This window comes from Eimeria acervulina, genomic scaffold (assembly GCF_000499425.1).
Source record: "Eimeria acervulina Houghton genomic scaffold, Eah_scaff69, whole genome shotgun sequence".
Classification (NCBI taxonomy): domain Eukaryota; phylum Apicomplexa; class Conoidasida; order Eucoccidiorida; family Eimeriidae; genus Eimeria; species Eimeria acervulina.
The window spans coordinates 2,738-22,737 of record NW_013549655.1 but is presented as its reverse complement, the minus strand read 5'-3'; the positions used below and the strand labels follow the sequence as shown (position 1 = coordinate 22,737).

Genomic DNA, 20,000 nt, shown 5'->3' with positions numbered 1-20,000 from the left:
CTGCTGGATGTAGCAGTTGCTGCTGCTGCTGGAAGTGCTGCTGCAGCAGCACTTCCAGCAGCAGCAGCAGCAGCAGCTTCACTTGTGCCTTCTGCTGGTCACTCCTTTTGTGCTGCACTTCTCAGTGCATGCAAAGATGCATATAAATAGACATAATTCCTATTTTATGAGGGGGAAGGGGCCCTTGCTGCTTCTGCTGCTGCTGCAGTTGCTGCAGCTGTTGCTTCAGCTGCTGTCTCCCACTGCACCAGCCGCAACCGCCGCAGCAGTAGGAGCGGCAGCAGCATTAGCAAGATCAGCAGCACCACGAACATGCTGCAGGTGTATGTGGCTGTGGGGTGTGGGGTGTGGGGTGTATGCACAGCTATGGCGAAGATGAGGCCTCTAACCCTTTAGTAAATCCTGCTGCCTTTCGAGACCTCAGCAAACCGATGGGAGCGCTCAACCCCCAACGCTTAGAAGGGCTCATTAAGCGAATGAAAGATATACAAGTACGCCGAGCTCTGCATGCATGCATGCATGCATGCATGCGCTGCACTTGCTGTGGCTGCTGCTAAACTTGCTGCAGATGCTGCTACACTGGCTGCAGCTGCTCTACGTGCTGCAACTGCTGCATTTGCTGCTCTTGCTGCAGCACTTGCTGTAGCTGCCTTTGGGGCTGCATGCATGCATGCGTATTTGTGCAGGTGGATGCGGGAGGAGGGACGATGCCTTCTGGCTGCGAAGACGGGTCTTCAGCAGCAGAAGGAGGAGCATCGGATGAAGCAGCAGGAGCAGCAACAGGAGCAGCAGCAGCAGCAGCAGACTTGAACTACATCTATGGCAGCCACTACAGCACCCCTGCTTATACAATTCACTTCCTCGTGAGGCTGCTGCCGGAGTGTCTCCTTCGTCTCCACTGCGGCCGCTTTGACTGTACACACCGCATCTTCAGAAGCATGCAAGGAGCATGGGCAGGTCTGCTGCTGCTCCTTCCAGTCCTGCTGCTGCTGCTGCTGCTGCTCCTAGTCCTGCTGCTGCGCCCAGTCCTGCTGCTCCTGCTGCTGCTCACAGTCCTGCTGCTGCTGCAACTAGTTCTGCTACTGCTGCAACTGCTGTTGCTGCTATTGCTAGTTCTGGTGCTACCATCGCTAGTGCTGCTGCTCCGAGTGCTGGTGCTGCTGCGAGTGCTGGTGCTGCTGCGAGTGCTGCTGCTGCTGCGAGTGCAGCAGCTAGTGTTGCATGCATGCATGCGTCAGTATGTTTGTTTTGGGGCTTGTAGGGGCTTACAGCGGCCAATCGACATTTGTTGAGTTGCCTCCAGAGTTTTATTCTTTTGATGCATCTTTTCTCTGCAACCGCCTCGCGATTAGGCTGACAGCAAAGCCAGCAGGTACTCCTTTGTTTGCTACTGCGGGTGGAGAAGACCCTGCTGCTGCTGCTGCAGCGGCAGCAGCAGCAGCAAGCCGCACGGGATCTGCTCAGTCCGCAGCAGCAGCAGCATCATCACCAACTGCTGCAGCAGCAGAAACACTCGGCGATGTTGAGTTGCCCGGGTGGTGTAAGGGAGATCCTGCTTTGCTGCTGCTGCTGCATCGTGCTGCTCTTGAGAGCAGCAACTGCAGCAGCGCGCTGCACCGCTGGATTGATCTCATCTTTGGCTACAAGCAGACCGGCCAGGTGGGGCTTTAGCTGAGGTTTAGGGTTTAAGGTTTACGATTTAGGGTTTAGGGTTTAGGGTTTAGGGCTTAGGCTGAGGGGTTCTTGAGGGTTTAGAGGCAGGCAGGTCGGTTTGGGGGCCTGAGAGCCTCTACGAGAAGGGTTTCTTAAGCTAGGGTTTAGGGTTTAGGGTTTAGGGTTTAGGGTTGATGTGGGTGTTGCAGGAGGCTCGTGCTGCGCACAATGTGTTTCATCCCCTAACATACGCTGACGCTGTTGCTGCTGCAGCAACAGGAAGCTGCTGCCCCACTGGCACTCAAGCTGAGGCCTTCTCTCCAGGCTTAACTCGGCTGCTGCAGCAGCTGCCTCCTCTTGTTCGCGATGTGCAGCTGCAGGAGTTTGGACAAACCCCCATTAAGCTCTTCTCCGAGCCCCACCCCATGAGGTGCTGCTGCTGCTGCTGCTGCTGTTGTTGTTGTGGCTGCTGCTGGGGTTGTTGCTGCTCCTCTTTGTGATGGTGCTGCTTGCTGTTGTGCCTGCTGCTGCTGTGGCTGCAGTTACTGCTGATGCTGCTGCTGTGGCTGCAATTGCTGCTGCTGTTGGTGGCGCTGCTGCTGCTGCTATGGCTGCTATTTCTGTTGTTATTGCTTTCTGCTGTTGCTGCCATTGCTACTGCTGTTTCACTGGCTGATGTTTCTGCTGCTGCTGCTGTTGCATTGTCTGTTGCTGCTGCTGCTTCTGCAGGCTGTCGTCTCCTCCGTTTGACCCCTCTGAGTGGGAGCTTGCCTTTGGGCGTTCAGCGCCTCGGCATTTGCTGCAGCTGGAGAGAAACCGCAGCATAGCAGCAGCAGCAGCAGCAGCAGCAGATGCAGACGCAGGGTATTCTATGTGGGGAGACACCCCTTGGTATCTGTACATACACCACCATCCGGAGCTGCTGCCGGGTTTGCTTACGCCGACTCCACTGCCTCCAAGTCTTCCCTCATCAGCAACAACAGAAGCAGCAGCAGCAGCAGCGGCTGCTGCTGCTGCAGTGCAGCGATCCAGACATCAGCAACAGCAGCGCCTGGGAGCAGCAGCTGAACGAGTTCCCCTCAAATGGAGAACACCCCCGAAGCCTGAGAAGGAGCAGCAGCTGCTGCTGCCGATGCTGCTGGAAGGCAGTTCGCGCCCTCAGCAGCAGCAGCAACAGCAGCAAGAAGAGCAACAGCAGCAGCAAACGCGCACTGCTGCAGCTTGGAATCCTGCTGCAGCCACTCGGCTGTGGGGTCGACACCCCCGCAGTGTCTCTTCAGCTAATTCCCCCTGGCGCCGCTTCTCCGCGTGGCCAAGCAGCAGCAGCAGCAGGATTGCAGTGGCTGGCAGTGCCTCAGTGGCTTCTACTCAGCAGCAGCAGCAGCAGCGGCAGCAGCAGCAGCGGCAGCAGCAGCAGATTGCTGTGCGATGCCGCTGGCTAGGGTTATCAGGTGTCTCTTGCTGCAGGGGTTGGGTGGCTGTGTTGGGGCGTGACGGGCGTCTGTGCTGCTTCGATGCTTTAGAGGGTCGTTTGCTTCAGCAGCAGCAGCAGCAGCAGCAGCAGCAGCAGCAGCAGGAGGGTGTCTCCGGCGAAGGAGCTGCAGCAGGTGACGCAGCAGCTTGCCACCCTATTTCCTGCTACTGCACAGCCATACACCGCAGAGTTGCAGACAGCGCCCTTAGCAGCGCAGCCTATTTGGGGTCGTGCCGTTTGTTAGCTTTGGGGTGTACAGACGGCAGCATCTACCTGCAGCAGTTACCGCAGCGGGACCTCGAGTCCACAGCCATCGCCAGCAGCAGCAGCAGCAGCAGCAACAGCAGCAGCAGCAGCAGGAGCATGGGTTTCTATCCAATGTCTGCTGGAAGCCGCAAGGAGAAGCAGCGGGTTGTGGGGCATCTCGACTCTGTATTGAGTTTGTCTTATGAAGGCGCTGAAGGCTGTCTTGTCTCTGGTGCAGCAGATGCTACTGTAAGAGTTTGGAGTGCTTCTCCTGCTGCTTTGCTGCTGCAGCGGTTATTTGATGAACCTCTAGCAGAGGTTACTGCCACAGCAGCAAGCGGGCCCCTTGTCCTTGCAGGTACTGCTGCAGGTGATTTGCTGCTGTGGGATCTTCGCTGCTCTTCTCCCTTCGTCTGGGGGGCCCCCCATGGGGGCCCCCACGAGCCTAGGGGCCCCATCAGGGCCTGCGGTTTCGCTGAGGGAGGCAGAATAACTGCCTTGCTGCATACACCGCAAGCTGCTGCAGCACTGCGCAGGCAGGAGCAGCAGCAGCTGCAAGAAATTGGAGTGGAGAGGCCCTGTGCAGCAGAGAAAATCGCCGCCCGTGGAGGCACCGCAGCAGCAGAAGCAGCAGCAGCAACAGCAGCAGCAGCAGATGCACCTGCTGCAACAGACGCAGCATTTCCAGTTCAGGTGTGGGAGCTGCGCGCCAGCAGCCGAATACCCCCGCGAGGCCATGCTGGGGTGTCTGTACACTCCGGGTCCCCCTCAGGAGTTGTAACTTGTGGGGTCCTGGATGACAGCGGGCTTGCACTTCTAGCTTTTATAGATTCTACTACGGGTACTGCTACTGGTGCTGCTAGTGGTGCTGCTGCTGCTAGTGGTGGTGGTGCTGCTGCGGCTGCTGGGGGCGTGCCTAGGGCGGGGCTGCGGCTAGTGGATTGCCTTAAGAAAGAAGAGATATGGTGGGCCCCCCTGAACGCAGTAGGGGCCCCCCGATACATTTCTGTGTGGCCTGGGGCTGCTGCAGCAACTGAGGGGCTCTCCCTTGAGGGTTCGGGCCACGGCAGCTGGGGCCCCACAGTTGTAGCTGTTGGAGAGGCTGCTGGGGCTGCTGAGGTCCTTTGGGTGTAGCAGCTACTTGCAGCACGCAGCATAAACCAGAGGCTTTTAAAGAAAAGAGAGGGAAATGCGTCAGGCAGAACAGCAACCATAGAACACTGGCCCCAGAGTAACCTAAACGAAGTCTAAATCAGGCTAGTCTAGCTAGCTAGCTGCTTCACAGCTAGCTAAAGCTAGGCTACCTGGCTAGCTAGGTAGCTGCCATTGTTGCTTGCTGTCGAGCTACCTGTACCTAGATGAGTAGGCCCCGTGATTATTGTCTGTGTCTCCTCCATTAGACTTTCGTATGAAGAGATCCACTACACATTATGCAGGGGCGCTTTCCTCGCTAGTGCGCCATTTAGGGCCAGAGGGAGCTGTCCATCTGCCACTGTAGCTGCCTAGCTAGCTATCCAGCTAGCCAACTAGCTAGCTGGGTAGCTAGTTACCTAGCTAGCTGCCTAAATAGTTGCCCAGCTAACTAACTAGCTAGCTACCCTGCTAGCTAACTAGCAAGCTGCCTAAATAGTTGCCTAGCTAGTTGCTTAGTTAGCGAAGTAGCTGTCCAGGTAGCTCAACGGGGAGAACTTGACGTAGAAGTGTCTGACGAACTGTATAAAGCCTCAGAACAAAAGCCAGAAGCGTTTCCAAGCGGTCTCCTCTTGCTATAGAAGCTGCATGTCTCAGCAGTTAACGGAAGTCAAGGGCGTGGTGAGCCTCTTAAGGAGCACCGCTCCCTCCGGCCGAAAATGCGTTCGTCCAATTCACTGGATGCGCACGTGGATGAGGGATTTGTGAAAACAAAACTCAACAATGAATTGCGCACGATACGTTAGGAAATAATACTCTTTGCTGAGCATTCTCGGGCTATTGCGTGCAATGACGCCGTTAGTGTTGATACTCCCTTCGAACGGCTCAGGGCACCACACACAATTCGTCGAACACTTTCAACCAAAACAGCAGCAGTTTCATTGCGAAATGAAAAGGATGAGAATGAAGTCCTGGAACCTCATGAAAACACGCGGAGCTCGCGCAACGCGGTGAGTGTATTACATTACCTGGCCAGGAAAGTGGTAAACTGAGTTTGTTCCTGAGGAGAAAGACTTGAAAAGTGAAACAATTCCTCAGAAGCATCGTTGTAGCACTTTTTTGTTCAGTGGGTAGCGCGCGGAGGGGAAGGGAGTGGATAAGAGCACGGGTGTGCATAAGGCAGCGTAATTTCAGGCAGCGTTGCAGCTGCTGAATCTCTAATAAAGAAGGAGCCGTGTCTTTGATACCTGCATGCTATCAATACATTAACTGAAGCTAGCTCAACGCTGCAACCGAGACAGCTTTCCACTTTTACATTTTCTGAGCATTGGCCCCCTTTTGGGTCTGGTTAGAAACACCGCTCCACGTGGTGGCTGGTGTTGCTCGCCGACGGCGATTCATCACCGATTTTCATTAAAAGTGGAATACCCCCATTGCGAAGTGGAGTCTAGAGGGGGCGCAAGCTACAGAAGGGCTTGCGAGAGCAGCAGCCAGATAACGGAGCGGTCCTGTATTAGCGATATGCGAGGAGCAGCAGATGCAAACATTATCTGCCGTTCGGCGTTGTTCCCGTCTTGTTTCTGTTTCCTTTTCCGTGTTAGGAGCCTATTCTCCGCTTAGAGACTCCTTGAATACCCTCGGTACGCCCAAGTCTTATAAGGAAGCCGTTTACACTAGAGCATGTGTTGATTGGCGACAGTTGTGGGGGATATATACCGTGGTATGCCTGCAACTGGTACACTCTTTTTTCCTTGCTTGCATGTTAGGCACTTAGAGTCACGTAAGTGATTAACGATTGTTTCCTGAGTCTATACGTTCATCAACTCTGGATTCGATGCGTTTACATATAAGGCTGCCTTGCTGCGGTTGTCATGCACGAGCACTGCCATAGGCTCTCCACTGAGCCTGTAGCGGCCTATTCCTGAGAAGAGCACGATATAAGGCAATCATAGTACATAATTGAGATCATTTAAACCGGAATTGTGATCAACGTGGTTACGAGAGCACACAGCCTTCAGGGTTTGGGGGCTAGCTGGGTTGTAGAGGCACTTTGAGGATTCAGGCGTTCTTCCAGTTCTCTTTCGTCTCTCCCTTTTATTTTTTAATGCCATTTATTTGACTATTTAGGTTATTTAAGAGAAGATTCTCTGAGTCCGGCGAATAATATACAGTGTCCAGCTAAATAGGTGACTATGGGGTAGGTAATACGTATAACAGCTGTGAGTGAGAGCAGTATTTGCTGTATGGTATGCTTCGTCTCGAAATAGGCCTTACACAGCCTTCCAGGGTAACACAAGACTGTTGGAAGGATCCGCTTCTTTTACAGGATATTTGTCCCAAGTATTTTACCTCGAATGCAACTCATGAATTTCCTCAGCTAACACCGCTACGACTGTCGTTGCTCCTTGCGTTGAAGAGTTGTTCCTACAGGAGTGCAGCAGGGCCGCATGCGGCGCTTCATGCCGAAATATACATCCATATAAATAGAGTCACTGGATCGTCGAATAATAGGTAAAATTTACTGTAGATAAAGAAGCACACACAAACAGGGAGGAAGGAACCGCACCAATCTATTACAAGATGCAAGTATTTGTTGCGTCTATGAAATGCACAGTTTCAGGGGCCCTGACCAACCAAACAAGGAAGAAAAATAGACAGAAGTACATTTGTCGAAAAAAAATAATTATATACGGCTGCGGATATGAGAAGAAGTAAGCAAATAGGTAAGAAGGGCTCGGAGGCGTACCGGGGCACGCGGGCGCGGGAGTCGGTGCACAAGCCAGGCGGGTAGTTTGGCAGTTAGAAGAAGTATTTAATGCAATAATTTTCTATTTTCTAGGTTAATTAACTTTAAAAAGAGTGCTATCAAGCGAGTTTCAACTGTGTGGATGCCTAACAGCAGCCTGAAACAGGCGGCCGCCGCCACCGCCCGCCTGACCCCTCACTATCGCTGCACACCAGCCGCGGCTGCAGCAAAGAAGAGCGAGTGCAGATGGGGGAAGATATTCTCTGTGTCTTTTAACTCGTTTTATTTTTAATACACTTTTTGATCTGTCTGGTGAATCTCAATCAAACACGATGAGAAGCTTCTGTTCTGTTCTGTCCGCTGCTGCCTTGTTGGGGGCCGCCTACGGCGTGGACGGCGCGGAACAAAAGGGGTCTGCAAGTGAGTTGTATCATTATTTAAGCAAAAATATACTCCATTTTAACAACAATTTAAAGGATTTCGGCGATATTTGACTTCTGTGCGGCCGCTTCCCTTGTGTGCAGCTCGCGCCAATTGCCTCACCGCCTTCAACGTTGTTAGGGAACATGCAGACCTTGATCCTTTCACTCTAGAGAACGACACAACAAAAACAATCCCAATAACCGACGAAAATTACATAAAGGCTGTCTGCAACTCCATTCAGCAGGCAAGTGGCTCTTATTTCACCTGTCTCTGCCTCACCCTGTGTTCGTTCCGAAGATGAATTTCACCTAAAGAGTGTTCGTTGCCGCTTAAATAACTCCATTAACTCCTTGCTTTGCACTTGTTTATGTTTAGGGAACCCCTATGAGCAAAAAAGAGGCTAGTTTATCCCGCACAGGCACCTACGCGTACGCACCTCATGTGCAAGCTTCTGACGGTTGTTCTTCTGCTGTCCGCTACTGGAAAGGAGCTCACGAGAACTTCGTTGGCCTCCCCCCGGTGTACAAGAACGACAATGAAGGGGTGTATAATGATATAAGAAACCGCTCCTTTGTTGCATTATTCAACCCCCGTGACGACGCTACAATTGACTGCGCATTCATCACTTGCCCTATGCCCGTCACCACCACTTCAACTGCATCTACAAAAACGGAAACAACCACAACTTCAGAGACCACTGCCAATCCTGAAGAACAACCGACTGCTTCTGCTTCTGGAGACGCAGGAACAGCTGCGCATACAGCAATGGAAGGCCAGGGCCGCGAGCAACCAACAGCGCCCTTCGCTTTCCCTGTATCCTACGACACCCCGAGCCATGTGCAAGGAGGACCCTCAGTTAGGCGTCTCTCTGAGCCTGAAGCGACAATGACAAGCCTCGTTTGCATCACCAACCCCGCTGCTCTTGTGGCTGAGCAGAGGCCCTTCAAGTAGGCAGCTTAGAACAAACCCTTTCGCCTTCCCTTTGCTTGAATCTTTTGCTACCCTGGTATTCATCCATGTTAGTGTACACTTTGTTTATGGAACTCCCTTTGTCTTGTTTTCCTGCGTTTGTTGTTGTTTCCTTTCCCTGATGTTGTATTAAAGCCTTAACGCTTTTAAAGTGAAGTTCAGGTTATTGCATGCGTGCAAGGCTTGTCAACTTAGTCTTTGTCCCTTGGCTATCCTTATCCTGATAGCAGCTTGTTCTTTCTTATTCAAATATATATAAATATGTATATATATATGTATATATATATATATATGGGTTTGCTTGTTGTGATTTGGTTTCCTATCGATTTAATCTGTCTTTTTAGTTGGGTTTTGTCTTCTTTTCTGCCGGCAGAGTCTCGGCTCTTGTGATTAATTCTGTTTTTTTATGTTTTTTTTCTTCGCAGAGAAGATGATTGGGAAGACATCAAGGAAAGCATACGAAACTCTGCTTCTGCCCCAGCGAGCTCTGTTCTTCTTGCAGCTGCTCTGTTGGTGTTTACTTCCTTTATCATTTTATAAGCAACGCCAGGAGGGCAAACCCCCCGGTATCTGTACACCGCAGCTTCCAGGGAGGGGTATTTAAGGGGAATTGCAGCTTCTCCAGCGTATGCAAAACAAAGAGAGGAAATGTTTGTTTAGATATTTAACGGGAATCTACAGAGGGAGGTAAAGGGAGGCAAAGTGCCTCTCAATGGTTTGCTATTTTGCTTACAGCCTCCGCATATCTCTCTCTTTCTCTCTCCGCTTCTGCGGTCCTCTCAAACGCTGAATCGTTTCAATTGCAAATCCTCATCTGAGACTTCGCCCTTTAAATGGGTGCAAAGAGAGAAAAAGACAGGATAAGCAGTCAAGTAGAAACGCAAGAAGGGAACATCCCTGGCCTCACTAGAGTTTGCTCGTTGTACTGCACATAAAAGATTATCTTAAAGTCTACAGAAACAACTTACAAGGCTAAGCGGCTACTAAACGACGCATGCAGCCAACTGCGCCTTCCTGAAATGCCCCCAACAATAAGTCACGCACTTAAACAGAAATTAGTGAACACGCATCTGCCTCTTCTTCTAGTGCTTTGCTTTCTTTCTTTCTGCTACGTCTGCTTTTAGAGGCAGAGGGAGTTTTGCTGCAAACGAAAGGGAAAGAACCCTGCTGCAAGTTCTGTTTTCTTTGCGTTTCAACTACCCTCGCTAAGCATTGAACACCAGACAGAAAGAAGGAAAACTGTATTACTTCAAATGAAAATACAAAAGAAAATAATTCATTGGTTTCAGTTTGCTGTCGCTTAGGAGCCTGGGGCTCGCCGCTGCACCTTCTTGTTCTCTGGCAAAGAAGAGCAAGGGCTGTGTACCACAAAAGAAACAAAATGCGAGTAATAGCATTGTCATTGAACGGGTGTACGAACAGATTTGTCTGTTTCTGGCTGCTGAAGCCTTGCATACACCCTAAGGAGAAGAATGCAGGACATAAAGAGAGCAAAGGCTTTATAGTGCACCTGCAAGCCACACGGAACCTCGTTTGCTTGGAGTCCGCTGCATGCGTAGGCAGAAGCCCCCTTGGGCTTGCAAGAGGAGCTGTGTAGAGGAAATATACTAACAGATGGTGCTGTTTCAAGGCGTTCAAGCAAACGGACAGGTAGAACAAATGAGAGGAAGTGCGCGCCAATCTTTTGTGACGGTTTTGCAAACTATGTTTCTACTGTGCAACAATATATTCATCAACCAATAGTAAATGGAAGAAAACGCTAGATCGTTGCCTATGTCGTTTGTGAGTTATGCGTTATTTAGGGCGTCGTTTGCTGCAGAAACGGTTCAAATACTTGAGCAAATGGGTCGGAGACAGTTTTGGGCTTACAAAAAAACTGCTGAAGCAGGCTGGCAAACAGCGGTAGCCAAACGGTAGTATGTTTAGTTTGCGATCTGAGATACACTTTGTCTCCCGTGGTCGCCAATGGCCGCTCTATATAAACCAGCTTTTCTTCCCAGGATGTACATGGGACAGAAAGCACGAGCGGCTTCTATCCTTTCTCCTTATATGCAAACGGAAATCGACTCCTCCTCTCAACCAACCCCCGCACCCTGCTGCATAGGAGTTGTCTAACTGCACCGCAGAGTGCTGGGGGGGGCTAAACATGAGGGAAAGGGTGCAGGGGCAAATATCCAAATTCAGCTGTACAGACACCTCGGAGTCGGAGTGGTTTCGGCAACATCTACAGGGTGACAAATGACGTCAAAACTAGAAAAACGGACGGAAGCAGAACGGAAGGTAGCGGGACGGAGGCAAAACTCTGGTAGGCGGCCCTAATGCGCCTCCATTCATCACCTCTGTTCATAAACACAACACATATAACAAAACAGTAACAAAAAGATGAGTCCAGCGTGATCGTCGCCAGGCTTAGTGGCTAAAAGGGAAAACAAAACAGGGCAAATGAAGCATAAAGCAAAGAATGCATGCAAATAAAAAGGGGGGCTTAGTAAGCCAACACAACAGACGCTGAAAGAAAATAAGTTTCTAAAAAGTACCATCCGTAGGGACAATCACCACACAAAACCAAGGCAAAATAAACACAAAAAAGGATACAACCCATTACAACCCATACGATAAACCCCTCAAGTGAGACAGGCATAGAAAACAACAGAAACACTGCAGCAAAAAAAAACAAAGTGTTAGCCCTGGAGAGATGCGCCTGGATAAACATAAGCGGTTGCTGATTGGGGCAGCATAGAGGAGGAGGCAGCAAAATAAATGCACAAAAGCGAGAGTATAACAAAGCAAGGAGAAACAAAAAGAAGAGAACACCAGCGCCTCCGAAAGCTTGCATGCATGAAAACAGGCAGACATACAGAGAAGTATATTACAACATCAGGAAAGAGAGGTGAACAAAGCGACAGAAAAGAAATGAATTGAGGATTTAAAATACAAAAAACACGCCCCAACTACGGATTGGGAACACCCGCACAAAAAGCAAAACCACAAGGGCTGAGAGAAACAAGAAGAAAAAGTAAAGATAATAATGCAAGCAAACTATAACACAGACGGTGTGAAAGAAAACCCAAAGCGGTATGAAGGAAAGCAGCACTTATTAAAGCACAACGAAGAAAGCAAGAAAAAATTATAGGTGACCCTCACGAGAAGGGCCTTCTCCCCGGAACAAGTGCCCTCGGATTTGTCAAGCAAACAAGCGCCCTTATGTCTGTTGCATGGGATTCAAGACGCCTCGTAAGAAAGTTATCGTGCATTTCTCCCTTAGGATGTTTAGAATAATCAGCTCTTCCGTGTCCATTCATGTGCTCGCTTCCTTCAGAATGATGGGGCCTTGGATGTGATAGGATTTTTCTTTCCCTCCCATATAGTTCTTGCGTATTGCCTTCGTGCCCCGAGTTAGTAGAGTGTGGGGTTTCTTCTGTTGTGGTTGAGTGCGTCGATGCATCGCTTGGAAGAGGGCATATAAAGTAGGCGCAGTCGAGCTTAGCGCCGCTTCGGGGATTATAGAGAGCAACAAAAGACCTATTACGTGCGTGTGCATAAGATACTGCGTTGTCGCTGGTGTAAACAGGAGGAATCTCATTAAAATATGTAAAGGCTTTGCCCCAGTAAGCGAGAGCAGCAGAACAATCACCAGTTTCACCTGTCTGCACCGCGAAGGCGTATGTTCCTCTTCTTTTATAGGTAACGTACGAGCTTCTGATGGTTCCTTCCTGGGACGTGGGAACAAAACAGAGCGGATAAAGACCGCTTATTCATTTTCTGTCTTGCAACGGCCTGAGGAGATTGAGGGTGTAGAGGGTAATGGAGGAGTTTATAAGCCGAAAAAGCTTTCGCTCACCTCTGTCATTGTCTTACAAACAGAATCTACGTATTCTTCATCATCAGTAAGCAGTTTCTGCTCTTCAAGGGTCTCAGCAACAAAGGGACTGAAGCCCGCGTGCTCTCTTGCCTCGTTGAACACACTCAGACAATCTATGGGTACTGCAAGCACTCAGATCCACAATAATGTTCCAAATAATTCAAAATAAAAATACTAAAACCTTCAGAAATGCAGCCTTATACATAGAAACACGTACTTGCCCTGTTTGAGGGGGAGTCTTCATTCTCTCCCGCGCTCCGAACAGTACTCAGCGCAGTCAGAGCGAGAAAAACAACTAAATAACGTCCCATCTTGATCAGGACATCAATCGCAACGAGGTGTAAAAACTTTAAAAATTATTTTCATATGAAATTAACAGTTTCCGCCGCTTTGTCTTCGAAGCAGAAAGAACTTCGCAGCACAGTACTGCTCTCTGTCTGGGGTGCCCCCGGCACTACAACGGTACTCAAGCAGGTCCTCTAGAGGCCTATTAAGCGGAAAGAATGAAAAAATGAAGTCTTAATATAAATAAAGCAAGTAACATGAAATAGAAAAGGAGGTATTGAGGCTAAGGCTCCTCAGCAAGGACCCTAGGTGTCCGGGGTTGGCTCTCAGGCTCATACTACTGCCGCCCTGGCGCCGACCCGCTGAGAGGTCTCCGGGGTAATTCTACTACTTTTTGTCTTTCTTCTTAAGATTTAAGAAGAAAATTTGTTTTTTAAGGGTTTAACATTTTCTGTGATTTCATCAATGGACGATTCCCTGGGTTTAACCCCATTTGTTGTAACAGCCGTAGGTGGGAGCTGTCCAGTGTCTCGAGATTCCTCAGGCCGCTGTTAGCAAGAGAGGCATCACTATGATAGCAAACTTCTTGGTATTAATTAATCATTTATTGCATTTCAGTAGGTTAAAAGCCTTAAATCGTACATATTTCATTCGGAATAGAGAGTGAAGGGAACTAATGGCCGCCAACAAAAGGATAATGAGTGACCAAGCAGTACGGAAAGACGCACTACACACCTTGAGGTATCTTTTAATTTCTATTTAGCCAAAAAGTTTATGTTTTTGTATATTAATGGGAGGAAAACACAGAGATCTTGGCCCCCAAATACGCAACAAATCCTCGTCAAACCTCCCCGTTTTTAAGCTGCCTCTTTGTAGTAGAAAGGTGACTGTTAAACACGGGATATTGAATTATCGCTTTTCAATCGTTTTACTTCCCTTTTAATAACTCCCTGTTAGTGTACATGCAATTGGAACACTTTGCATGCTGTGACCCCAAGCTGCTATACATTTCTGTGGCACTTAACAAACTTTTCATTCTGCTCCTAACGAGGGGTCTCCACCGTAGCAGAAGACGTTCGTGAGCTGCAGTAGAGTCATAAGCGTAGAACAGCAGTTCTTAAAAAATAACCGACGCCGCCTCCGATCCCCTCTTGTCTTAGGCGTAGGAATGAAAAAAATGAAATTGCGGTTTCCCCACGTACGCGCAGAGTGGCTGGTGAGGCCGGTGCCCCAAAATATATAAAATGAATCAAAGTGTTCTCGGTAGCGTCGCTGAAATAGCTACAGGTGAATGGAGAATCGTATATCACAGCAAAAAAGTTATCCCCGCAGAGCGCCTTATACAAAGTCATGGAAACCCATGCACAAAGCTCAAAAGTAACTACCTGTACGGAGTTGTAGTTGGTGCTAATTAAAACTGGAGTATGCATGCGCACTGTGCTGTCTACTCATCATTGCACGCGCGTTCAGAATCTCAGTCTCCTCCACCTGCTCCTTTCCGCAGTGGCGTTGCTGGCCTTTCGGGGGGGAAGTTTCGAGGACGAGAGACTTTCGTTACCTCCTTGAGCTGTTTTAGAAAGCCGATATTAACAGCGTATTGGCAGCTCCACGTTAGGAGTAAATCGGCAAAGTACGCCAATATGTAGAAAGAGCCGCAATTGACCAAAGCCAACGCATTTGGCCTTCCTTCGGCTGCCAGTCCTCCTATGGCTTTTTGTATTGCACATGCATCCACTGAAAGCAAATCAGTAGGGTTGAAAGTAACTGCTAAACCTCGTTTGTTGTAGGTTCTTGCCTGGTGGTGGTTTGCTGGTTTTGTGACTCTTTCATATTCTCAAGCTGTCCAGCTGCTGCATACTATGTAGGGAAATGAGTTGCTGACCGCCTACGGAGCTGGGTGTCGTCAACCAATTCCATCAACACTTCAGGAGGAGAACAACGGGAAGAAGCGGTCACCGTTGTACCATGAATATATTCCTCAAGGAAGAAAATTAAGAAATTTTGATGAATGTTGTTGGGTCTAGCGTCGCGAATACTGCAGAAAAGTACCGCTGATCCGCTCAGTTTGACCGTCTACTTCACAGTCTGCTTCACAGTGGTTCTCGGTGTTCATGTTACGCCCGGCTCCAGAATGCGATAAAGAACTACCTTGTGAGTATGGTGTTTATTCGAAAGCCGTGGGGGCTCAAGAAATAATCAATAAATAATTGGGCTACTCCGTATGCTGAAACTAAACGCGAGACGAAGGTGAAGTAGGCAAGTTTGCTGAGTACAGCCTTTGACAGATGGACGGTGTCCAAACCATGATATTTCTGTCCAGTCCCGTTCAAGGATTGGGAGACCTTTCACATGCCTTGGTCTCAGATTGTTCTACCGCCTTTGCTGTTGACATTCCTTACAAGCGAAGGCATATTCCTCTTGTGGGGAGTGCATTCTAAGCAAACGAAAGGAGGTAGCTACCCGCTGCACTGTTGCGAACGTGTTGAACTCATTCTATATTCCTAATAATGACATTACAAGATTATATTTTGGGACATAAGGTAGCTATACCTCGCTCGGAATAACCACATCAGAGATACCTGTAAGTGTTTGCTATGGTACGTGCACTACAGAGTCGTATCTGCCAGCTGGCATCTCCTTCCTTGTCTTATCTTTCTCTTGCAGAAGCTGGCGTTTACACCTACAACATCCACACTCTGTATATCTGGGCCACTTGTAAGACCGTTTCCATAACTAGGGCGGTACATGCGGCACCTCCCCTTAAGAATAACTTCAACATCCTGGCTAGTTTCTAGCCTTCCATGTCTTGGTTCCTAACTCCTCAGCCAGAAGAGCTACAGCTTGCATCTCTGAGGGGGACATCCCTGTCATAAGCCAAGCTTCAACAAGCAGTGGGACTTCTGCACACTAAGGAATGATTCTTCTCGGCGTAGAGCTCCATTCATACCTTCCTGAGAATAACCTGTTCCTTTGCCTCTCGGATGAAAGCACACTTACAAGCAAACCCTCCCCTCCTTGTTGCATGAGCGAACGCCGTAGCCAGCTGCTGCCTAGTTGGTTGGCCCTTATAACCTAGTCTGCATACAGGTAGAAACACACAGAATAGCAGTATGCTACATGAGAGTAAGAGTTTCTTACAGGCATCGACGGCACCTGAGCTTGAGAAGGGGAGAGAGGGGGATACTTAGGATAGAGGAATACTTTTCCATTAAAATAACAATAGATTATAAGTAATTGCATAGAAGAAACACCTGTATAATTTGTATCGGTGCCTCTGCACACAGTAGAGTTGTCTTAAGCTAGTCGAGGGAAGTCTGGGGTTAAAATGGGTGTGTATTCATGGAATACAAGGGGTAAAATAAATAAAATAAAATAAAATAAATTTTGTTTCTTATTTTAAAGAGCTTTCTTATACCAATCAGGAGTAATACTCAGCTTTCTGAAAGCCATCTATCCTATAGAAGCCAGCCTTCACTGCTCGCCAGTCGTAACCAGTGCAGCTAATACTAAAGGGGCTTGCTCAGCATCATATGTGTGCTTTTCTTGACTCTTCTTTGCCTTAAGCAAGCTATTTAAACTCAATTTTGTATGAAAATACAAGAAAATTCAGAAAAACAAACAATTAACGACGCCTCTCTCCTCATACCTGCTCCGGTGGCTCCGCTCCTCAGTGCTTGCAACTTTCTTCGTTGTATATTCTGTAGGAGTATTGGGTTGTTTGCTTCTTTACGTGTTGGTGTGTTGTTATTTAGTCATTTAAACCCCATACCCTAAACCCTAAACCATAAACCCTAAACCCTTGTTCAAGATGCCGCCGCCTTCTGCTCCAATCCCCGAGCTGGGGGAGTTTATCATAGCCAATAAAGACAAACTAAGAAAGAAAGATTCTGAAGCAGAAATGAATAAGTGAGGAGGCTCACGCACAAACGCTGTTGTTACACAGGAAATGAATTCCTTTGCTACCTGTGTGGAACCTAAACCCTAAACCCTAACGGCGATTTAGGGTTTAGGGTTTAGGGTTTACGGTAGACAAAGCCTAAGCCCCTATCCAGCCTCTTCATACAGACCGGGCCGGGGCTTCAGGAGCGCGTTTGAGGTGTATATACAAATTTCTAGCAGCTATTAAGTGCTGCACGGGCGTGCTTGCTGCTGCTTTGTGTGTATGCACAGGTTGCTTACAGCTATCAAGCTAGCGGCGAAGGTTGTTAATAGAGAAATTAATATGGCGGGCCTTGTGGATATCTTAGGGGCTGCAGGGAACCAAAACATTCAGGGAGAAGATCAGCAGAAGTTGGATGTCTTTGCGAACCGGAAATTCATTCAGGTGACCCACTAAACCCTAAACCCTAAACCCTAAACCGTAGGGTTTAGGGTTTAGGATAAGTTGGATGTGGCTGCCAGCAATACTTCTGTAAATGAGTTCAGCACACACATAGCCTCCCATGAGCTGCAGCGAAGTCCCCCAGAAGAGGCGAGGGTTTAGGGTTTAGGGTTTAGGGTTTAGGGTTTGGTTCAGGCTCTGGTGAATCGAGAAGTTGTTTGCGGGATTTGTACGGAAGAGGACGATGACTTCATCCCTGTCAATCCAAATTGCCACCTTGTCCTTCTTATGGACCCTCTAGATGGTATGCCTTGCATCGTGCTGCTGCTGCTGTTGCTGCTGTTGCTGCTGCTGTTGTTGTTGTTGCTGCCGCTGTTGGCTTCCGGTATGATGCACAATTTGCCTTTTTGTGCTGCTCATGGACCCTCTAGCCTTTGCTGCTGCTGCTGCTGTTGTTTCTGGCATTGCTCTTGAGGGTGATGCGCTTCCTGCAGCAACAGCAGCTGCTGTTGCTGCTTCTGTTGCTGTTGCTGCTGCTTTGAAGAGGTTACAGTGTCGCGTATTCCCCTTCGAATTTTATTTCCTCAGTGCGCTGCATGCCGACCATCCAACCAGCGGCAGTGCATGCATGCACATTCCGCCTATAGGGTTTAGGGTTTAGGGTTTAGGGTTTATGCATGTTTGCTTTAAGGATCTTCGAACATCGATGTAAACGTCTCCGTGGGGACAATATTCTCTATTTTTCAGCGGGTGTCTCCTGTGGGGCAGCCCGTTGAAAAGAGAGACTTCCTCCAACCTGGGAAGGAGCAGCTAGCAGCAGGTTATGTCTTGTATGGATCCAGCACCATGCTGGTGGGTGCTGCTGCTGCTTTTGCTGCTGGTGCTGCTGCTGTTTTTGCTGTGGGTGGTGGTGTTGGGGGTCTTCTGCTGCTGCTTCTCATGCTGCTGCTGCTGCTTCTCATGCTGCTGCTGCTGCTGTTAGTGTTGCTGTTGTGGTTGGCTCCATATCTCCTGGAGCTTCTGGTGCTGTTGCTGCTGCATGCGTTGCTGTTGCTGTTGCTGTTGCTGCTGCTGCTGTTTTGGGAGTTGGAAAGAGGTGCTGATCCGTGCAGATGCGGTGTATGTACGCATAGCTAAATTCTGCTGCGGTTGGGGTGTACGTGCAGGTGATGACGACTGGGTCCGGTGTAAATGGTTTTACACTCGATCCCTCTCTCGGCACTTTCTTTCTTTCTCACCCCAACATGCACTTTCCGGTGTGTATGTACACTCCAAACCCCAGCTCCTCCTTTAGGATTTAGGGTTTAGGGTTTATGGTTTATGGTTTAGGGTTTAAGCGGTGTTCGTGCAGGAGAAGGCAACGATATACAGCGTGAATGAAGGAAACCACAAGGCCTTTCCTGATGGAGTTAAACGCTTTATTGACGAAGTACACAGTGGAGCGGTGGGCGACCCAGGACTGAGGGTTTAGGGTTTGGGGTTTAGGGTTTGAGCTTGATAAACCGAGGATTACTGCCTCGCTCACTTCTCACCTCCTGAGGTGCAAAGAGAGCTTCCTTACCTCTTGCGATAACACAATGAAGCCTATGGAATTATAGGGGTTAGGGTTTAGGGTTTAGGGTTTAGGGTTTAGGGTTTGTGTGCAGAACGGGCAGTTCTCTTTGCGTTACATTGGGAGTTTAGTCTCTGACTTCCATCGGAATTTGCTGCAGGGCGGCATCTACATGTACCCCCCAACAAAGAAAGGTTAAAGAAACCCTAAACCCTAACCCCTAAACCCTAGCCCCAGCATCTCTGTAAACCCTAAACCCTAATGCCAGCAGCATCTTGGTAAACCCTAAACCCTAGATCGAATGCTGCAGCGGATTGTGGGTGCGTACTTTTTTGCAGTTTTTAAAAATATGATTAATGATTGTATATCCTGTGAGATGAACGACTAAAGAAGATTAGGGTTTAGGGTTTAGGGTTTGTGGTTTGTGGTTTGTGCAGACCCTAAGGGGAAGCTGCGTTTATTATACGAAGCGAACCCGATGGCTTTGCTTGCAGAGCAAGCTGGTGGAGAAGCAACAGACGGCTTTGATCGCATTCTTTCAATTATTCCTAAAGATCTTCATCAGAGAGTGCCTCTCTTTGTCGGTAGCTCTGCTTTAGTTCAGCATATTACTCAGCTTATGAATACACACAGCCCGCAGTGTAGACTACATGCAGATACACTCGCACCCTAGGCATTAACCTGCTTCACCTCATCAGAAGCAGCAACAGCAGCAGCAGCTCCTGCTGCTCCTGCAGTAGCAGCTCCCGCAGCAGCAGCAGCTCCTGCAGCAGCAGCAGCAGCAGCAACTCCTGCAGCAGCAGCAGCAGCTCCTGCAGCAGCAGCAACAACAACAGTTGGTGCTGCTGTTGCTGGTGGTGCTGCTGCTGGTGCTGTTGTGAGGCGCGGAAGCTGCGCGTGTATATTTTTGTATTTATATCTTTGATATATATATTATATAATATATATATTATATAATATATATTTTTTATAATATATATATTATATAATTTGTGCATATATGCATGTTTATATTTCTTGTATACGAAGCCTATGCTGGCGTTTAAACATTTTTTTATTATTAACGCCTTAGAGAGCGGTTTATATATATATATTAAATATAAGTAGAAATACAAGTTTCTATTTATATATATTTATATTATTTATCTACATAAAGATAATGTAATATGTAATGTATACATACGTACATATAGTGCTATATATAGAATATATAAGTAAAATATATGTGTTATATATATATATATATATATATATATATATACGCACTATATATATATATGTTTGTTGTATATAATATAGTGCTATGCGTATATATATATATATATATATATATATATA

At 48.3% G+C, this 20,000-nt stretch overlaps 2 protein-coding genes across 2 annotated transcripts in view; both read left to right on the top strand.

Annotated features, from left to right (window-relative positions):
* Positions 1 to 4,507, top strand: part of EAH_00012420 (hypothetical protein, conserved) — a gene marked incomplete at both ends in the record, with an annotated part of 5,248 nt that extends 741 nt beyond the window's left edge. The window contains 5 exons of the mRNA XM_013394674.1: positions 365 to 491; positions 687 to 957; positions 1,262 to 1,659; positions 1,863 to 2,083; positions 2,383 to 4,507. Of these exons, the coding sequence (XP_013250128.1) occupies positions 365 to 491; positions 687 to 957; positions 1,262 to 1,659; positions 1,863 to 2,083; positions 2,383 to 4,507 (3,142 nt within the window). The remainder of the gene's footprint in view (positions 1 to 364; positions 492 to 686; positions 958 to 1,261; positions 1,660 to 1,862; positions 2,084 to 2,382) is intronic.
* A 12,090-nt stretch (positions 4,508 to 16,597) lies between these two features.
* EAH_00012410 (fructose-1,6-bisphosphatase, putative) lies at positions 16,598 to 19,335 on the top strand (the record flags this gene model as incomplete). Its single annotated transcript, XM_013394673.1, has 8 exons — positions 16,598 to 16,695; positions 16,960 to 17,113; positions 17,306 to 17,414; positions 17,802 to 17,962; positions 18,277 to 18,366; positions 18,462 to 18,554; positions 18,757 to 18,856; positions 19,100 to 19,335. 8 exons carry the CDS (start codon positions 16,598 to 16,600, stop codon positions 19,333 to 19,335), a joined length of 1,041 nt encoding a protein of 346 aa, XP_013250127.1.
* Between the last annotated feature and the right edge of the window lie 665 nt (positions 19,336 to 20,000).